Source organism: Scatophagus argus, chromosome 17, assembly GCF_020382885.2.
Source record: "Scatophagus argus isolate fScaArg1 chromosome 17, fScaArg1.pri, whole genome shotgun sequence".
Lineage (NCBI taxonomy): Eukaryota > Metazoa > Chordata > Actinopteri > Scatophagidae > Scatophagus > Scatophagus argus.
In genome coordinates, this window is record NC_058509.1 from 12461160 (window position 1) to 12467817 (window position 6658).

Here is a 6658-nt window from a genome sequence, read left to right on the forward strand (position 1 = left end):
TCCAGCGCACCAACTGGAGGGTCCCTCCAGTTTAAGCTGCTCCCTTCAGATTCAAGCAGCTCACAGGCCGAATAACGTCAGAAATGGACACACTTTAGAGCTAGAGTGGACATGAAAGATGTCGCGCTGCGAGGAGGCATAGAGGACTTATTAAAACCGCAGGAAAGGCCCTTGGATCTGAGCCAAATAGGATCTCACCCTGATGTGCTCTGACCGGATTCGGCGAAGTTCAGATTTACTTGTTGAGATGCTCTCCTGCCTCGGTGTCTGTGCCTGATGAATGATTTCAGCCGGTCCTCGAAGCTTTGACTGGCATCGGCTTTTGCGCTTGGCTGAACAGCAGACATATAAAAGTGACTTATTCTCTGCGAGACTGCCGTTTGGGAACTGAATGACGAGATGCAAGGCCGCTTAAGGGATTCCACGTTAATAAATTTTGTCGATGACCTGAACGTGATGGACTTTCCTCGGAGGTGCACTGTGGAACCAAAACAGCAGGTAGCTAATGACCCATCCAGTCCGAACAACCAGATGCGGCTGAACGACTCGACGTGGAGCCGGGACCTGGAGAACAGCGTGCGCACAGGGCACCTAGTGATGGACGCGCCAACGTACTACAGTCGAGAGGGGTGTGGGCATCCCAACAAGCCCAAGCGGAGGAGGATCATCACCGTGGTCCAGCGGCAGGCCGCCAACGTGCGGGAAAGGAAGCGGATGTTCAGCCTGAATGAGGCGTTTGATGAACTGAGGAGAAAAGTCCCCACGTTCGCCTACGAGAAGAGACTGTCCCGTATCGACACACTCCGTCTGGCCATCGTCTACATATCCTTCATGACGGACCTGCTGGAGCAAAAAGGTCAAAACAGTCCAATATGAACTTCATTCAGTAGAGACTGGACTGGACTGGTTTTAACACTCATGTCCGTGATGACAGACACTGAAATGGATGGACTGATCAATTCATGTTCATTTTTATCCAAACTATGATGTGGGTCAATTTTTTGAAATCTTAGAACCAAACAAAAGATTATTAAGAAACATCTGAAACTGTCTCAACTTTTCAAAACTCAGTGACAGTATAATATTATTTTAGACTTGAGCTAAACAAGCTGAGGTATGTGCCTTTTGTTGCCTTAAAATAAATGTATATGCTATGAGAATTCATCTCTCCTATTCAACAACACAGCAAAGTTTTTATTTACACAAATATATAGGACGGGGTCGATGAATAATGAATTTTTTCCAATGAATGAATTTTATAACTAAATGTATTTATTTTAAAATATTCGAGGGCTAAATCTATTTTAAAATTGTAAACGTTTTGAAACAGTAACGCCAGTAACGCTCAATGTGATATGATGTCATAACCGCGAGACCTTCAGGTGTGTTATTTCAGCACCTCGGAGAGCGACCTGACGCAGACATTGGACAGGTGAGACGGAGAACAACAGCCGCTTTAGGTTTTCCTTCAATCAGGAAAAAAAACAGTTTTCAAGAGACTTATCAACCGTGTCTCGTGCTAACGAGATAGGTTTCCGTGGATTTGAATCGCAAATTCAAGGCTCCCTTCAGGACGCTGGATATTATCTTTGACACTGACGTGTGAATTGAGTCAGAGATATGATGAAAGAGATCAGACAAGCTCCGGGGAGGTGAACTGAGTGACAGACCTGAAGACATGTCCTGCATCTCGGACTGAGGTATTTAGGCCCAGACAGGGTCTGCTGTGGCCCTCCTCGTGTGTCATCCATCCTCATCAGAAGTGAGGCCTCCCTGCGGATAATTCACACCACAGACCACCTGCAAAAGTTGCCAGCTCTAGTACCAGCCACATGTGGAGCTTTCTGCTGGATTTTGATATTATATCGCGGTAGGCCCCAGAGCTATATGACCATGTGTGCGTGTTTCTCTCTCGTCCATCTTTATCACGTCCAATGTTTGTATTGCTCTCCAGTAGTACACCTCCTTAAGCGACCCCGCTGTGAGCACGGATCCGCCCAGAGAGCTCCCTGGGACGCTCAGTCTTTTAAACCTGAGCCGCGGTGTCCAGATCCCTGCGGGAGTCAGACCCATTTAAGCGCATACCTCAACGCGGGGCCGCTGACGGGAAAATAAACACCACGGCTTTGCTTACGAGCAGAGACCTCCTGCTGTGACAACCTCCTGTGTTTCAGTAGGTCTGATATTTTTCACCGCCACCACTGCTCCCATCTCAGGCAGCGTCTAGACCTGTATCAGGGAGACTTGAGGCCTACAACAGACAAGAGGCTTGTGGAGGAATTTCTGCTATGTTCTCCGCGTCTTTGATTTATTTGCAGTAGGGATGAAGTAAAAGCAAATCCGTGCGCACTGACGCATTTTATCAATTTAAAAGAAGTCCCGAGAAAAGGAAAACAAAACTGAATTTGAACATGAATTTTGATTCTAATTAATTTTTTACATTTTAAACATACATTCTAAGTGTTCTGTTTAATTAACAAAAATCAGAGAGTGGGACAGCATTATGCAGGATAAGTTGGGGTGGGGTAAGGAAAAGAATTCATCCCTAAAGGCGGGACAGTTCCTACTGACAAGTATTCACCTCTGATTCAATAACACCGCGCCCCGACTTCTCCCCCTTTCACAATCTCGTGTAAAGGAGTCTGCATGTCTTAAACACCATTTCTGATATTATAGCCAGAACTCTCCCTCTCCCGCAGTATTATGTTACACCCCTCCTCACCCAATCACAGCGCTCCCCAAAATCCTCCTGCCCGCTCCCCGCTATAAGAGCGCCGGCCGACCCACTCTGGCAGACACCTTTCCCTCTCTGTGGTGCACTAGATTTACCGTTATACCAGCCCACACCCCTACTGCAGGCCACTCTTCTTGCGACCTGTGGTATTTGTTGATGTTGTAGCCAGTTCAGCGGATTCAGGTCAGGGGTTATCAAGGTTCTACAGAAGATATATAAAAGTTTTGGAAGAGACGATGCGGGAAGAGGGCTCCTCCCCAATGGACAGTGCGGGGAACAGCGAGGAGGAGACCGAGCGTCAGCTGCCGCGGAGAGGCGCGAGGAAGCGCCGGCCGACACGGAGGTGCGCGGACGACGAGGAGGAAGGAGACGTGGAGAGCCCGAGTCCTGGGAAGAAGAAATGCAGAAAGAGCTGCGACGGAGGAGTCGGCAGCGCAGGGAGCGGCGGCAGCGAAGGCAGCAGCAGCCCCGAGCCTTCCTTCGATGACCTACAGACACAGCGCGTGATGGCTAACATTCGCGAGCGGCAACGGACGCAGTCCCTCAACGAAGCCTTCACGTCGTTACGTAAGATCATTCCCACCCTCCCGTCGGACAAACTCAGCAAGATCCAGACGCTGAAGCTCGCGGCCCGGTACATCGACTTCCTGTGCCAAGTTCTACAGAGCGACGAGCTGGACGCGCGAGGGACCAGTTGCAGCTACGTGGCGCACGAGCGCCTGAGCTACGCGTTCTCGGTCTGGAGGATGGGGGGTGCGTGGTCCTTGTCTACTACGTCCCACTAGCAGGGCTCCTCTGGATGGTGCAGCACGGTAGGTTGAGCATAATGCAGTGAGACAAGCGGTGCCAAAACGCGCATTTTACGCACCAACATCAGGAGAGCAATGAAAGCAATATAGTGAAGATGTTCCTATAGTGATACGTCTGCTGCAGTATTTGTATGGCATCCGCCCAAACACCTAGAAAATCCATTAAGTTTGTTTGGTCATTAAAAGGGTGTAGGTCCATGTAGATACAAAAAACTAATTACAATATTTCATCATTCACCTTACGTGACAGCATTTTGACAGCATGCCATAATCATTTACAAGGAAGGGAATGTGCATGTTGTTTCCTGAAAATATAGATTCATATTTATACTGCTTACCCCATAGGTCACAACCAGGTTACAAGACTTTAAATACAGCCTATAAATGCTAAACATAATTATCTTAACTTGAGTCCTGCAAACGATTTATTGATTTTGAGGTATTGGATGTTTTTCTTAATCACAATAATATTTCTTTCACAGATCATCCATTCTGGAGAAAGACATGATCAAGCCCTTCGAGTAGACTGAAACAGGCCAAACACAGGCAGAGGCCCAGCCGCTGTGCTTCAGGCCTCAGAGGAGAGCGGGCTTTTCATATTTCCCATTGCATGGACTGTAATGTTTGCAAGGGAGCACTTAGGACAGGCAGGACGGATATGAAGAAAGAAAGACCACTGCGACTATGAATGTTGTAAAAACAAAATGAGCTCTGAGGAACTGCTCTGTTTTGAAACACGAGAGAAAAATGACAATTCATTCCACATTCCCTGTGACAACGTTTCACAGCAAATGAAGAATTCTGTATTTATTTTTCTACACATGTTCGAAATTCCTTTCCCCGCTCAAATAAAGGTTATTTATTTTTGGGATATCTCAGAATGCTGAATGGATCTGGAGTCTGCACATTTTGAGTGTTGTAAATATTTGGCAATATCTTGAATTAAAAATGAAAGTATTCTTACCTCTCAGTTGTCTCGATATTCATTACACTTAAACTCTAATACAAGAGACCGAGTAATAAAATATTAAACTGGTCAATTTCGAGACCATCAGCTGAGGTCATGAAGGTGCTTATTTGACACACAATATAGTTTTAAATACCTGAGGGTTTTTGAAACAAACTCATTTCCCATAGTCTCAGCAGTTTGAGCTCATGCAGAATGTTTATTTTCACTGGTTGTTGCTGAATCCCCAGTTAACTAAACCACAGTGGAGGGGGCAAAAGAAAACATCTCATACCCGTGGCTTATTCTGGGGTGATTTCTTGAGCTCAGGGATCTGGGAAGGCCATAATTAGCTGGTGGTCTGTTTGAACAGGGTGAATGTGGAGCAGTGGGAGGCATGCATGATATTCCCAGATGTCTTCCAAACCGCGGGTCAGCATGGGTCCTGCAGGTGCTGCAGCACCTATACCCCCAGAACTCTGGCAGATTAAAGGGGATGTATACGGTTGCAAACTGTCAAGCAGATGTGATTTCTGAAATTCTAATGAATATAAGTTTAAAGTGCCACAAAAGCTTACTTTTCCCAATGAAACTCTGCATGAACCCAATACAATTATTACTTTATTGGGGCCATTCAGATCTGTGTTGACATCAATCCTCTCATAATTAGAGGCCCATGGACCACACATATCAGCCTGCAGAAAAAAGGTCCTCTTAAGAAAAGTCAGAGATCCCAAATCGTTTAGTTGGTTGAGTCTTTGCATCCTTCCTGTCAAAAATATCTCTATAAATATGTATAAATACAAATATGAGTGAGTTGTCTGGAATAACACAGGACCATATATGTATTTAGGGAGGGTAGGACTAGATTAGACCAGAAGAAGAGGATCAAATGGAAGCTTGTTACCTTTACATGCATTAAGCCAGAAGTTCCTTTCCCTAAAATGTCCCATAAATGGTTTAAGAGGACTGCGTCACAGTGGAAATAAATCTTGAAGGAAAAGGTTATTACAGGAGTCCTACAGTTCATCCACCAGTTGCACATCACAGATGAAAGATATACTGACGTCAATACAAACACCTCAAAGAGGGTTCCACAGCTCTCCATAGGGTTAGTTGGGGATGATTATGGGAGCATTACAGTGTTTTTGCATCACGGGTAGCGTGCGGAAGGTAAAGCCATCAGCTCTGACCCGAGGCCCTCACCAGCCACCGGGGGGAATCGATTCCCACCCTCAGATCACCGTGGCCATGTTATCTTAAACTTGAGGCTGTTGCTCTGACATGAAGGAATGTCACCTCTGAGGCTTCGAAACACACACACACACACACACACACGTGCACACACGTAGGTTATACACACACAGAAGAGATTTCTCACGCCTACCAAACAGGGAAATACATTCCACAGAGAGAGAGAGAGAGAGAGAGAGAGAGAGAGAGAGAGAGAGAGACCCCCTTTGATGTTTCAAGGTAATGGGATGACCGCTTGTTATCAGTGTGAAGGCATCTGGTTCTCTGGATTTAAGTGTGCTATGATAGACTCTTTGATGACTGACACACTCTCTCCCGCTCTTTAATCACAGTTTATATCTCTTTGCTTTGCAGTCCTGAAACTGATATAAGAGTCAAAGGTGCAGGCCAGTGTGTGTTTGAAAAATGTTGAGAGCTGTAAATTTTTGCAAAAATGCATTTCTTACTCCTCCACATCAACATCCCAACAACCCCCATGGTACTGTGGTTGTTTAAACACCCGAGCAGAGGCCTACCTCACTTACCTCTCCTTTTTACGTTGTTCAGCTTTCTGTCTACCTCACTTCCATCTCTCTCTGAAGTCCCCCATTATGGGGTAACAAGACCTGGTTTACATTAACCCTCAACACCACAAGAAGACAGGGGGGAGAGGAAGTTGGACTCTCACACACAAACGCACACATACACACACACACACATAAACAAGGGGAAAGACAGACTAGATTTGTAAGTCTGGTTTCCATTAGAGCTAATTATCTGTGTTTCATCTCAACCTGAGGCAGTTAGTGTGTGTAGGTGTAAGTGTATGTCTGTGTGTGCATGCGCACCAGAGTCTCTTTTTATTTGTGCTCTGCTGCCTTTGACTCAAAGATCTCCTCAAATCACGACAATCATACCCAAGGACATTTTCTGAAC

General features: G+C 45.9%; 2 protein-coding genes across 2 annotated transcripts; both read left to right on the plus strand.

The window, feature by feature from the left end:
• Positions 1-399: 399 nt before the first annotated feature.
• LOC124074914 (fer3-like protein) lies at positions 400-876 on the plus strand. The gene has a single exon (XM_046418255.1). The coding sequence runs from the start codon at positions 400-402 to the stop codon at positions 874-876; it is 477 nt and encodes a 158-aa protein (XP_046274211.1).
• Positions 877-2483: 1607 nt separating this feature from the next.
• twist1a (twist family bHLH transcription factor 1a) lies at positions 2484-4526 on the plus strand. Its single transcript, XM_046417740.1, has 2 exons — positions 2484-3546; positions 4026-4526. The coding sequence occupies exon 1, from the start codon at positions 2971-2973 to the stop codon at positions 3517-3519; it is 549 nt and encodes a 182-aa protein (XP_046273696.1). The 5' UTR covers positions 2484-2970; the 3' UTR covers positions 3520-3546; positions 4026-4526.
• Positions 4527-6658: the final 2132 nt, after the last annotated feature.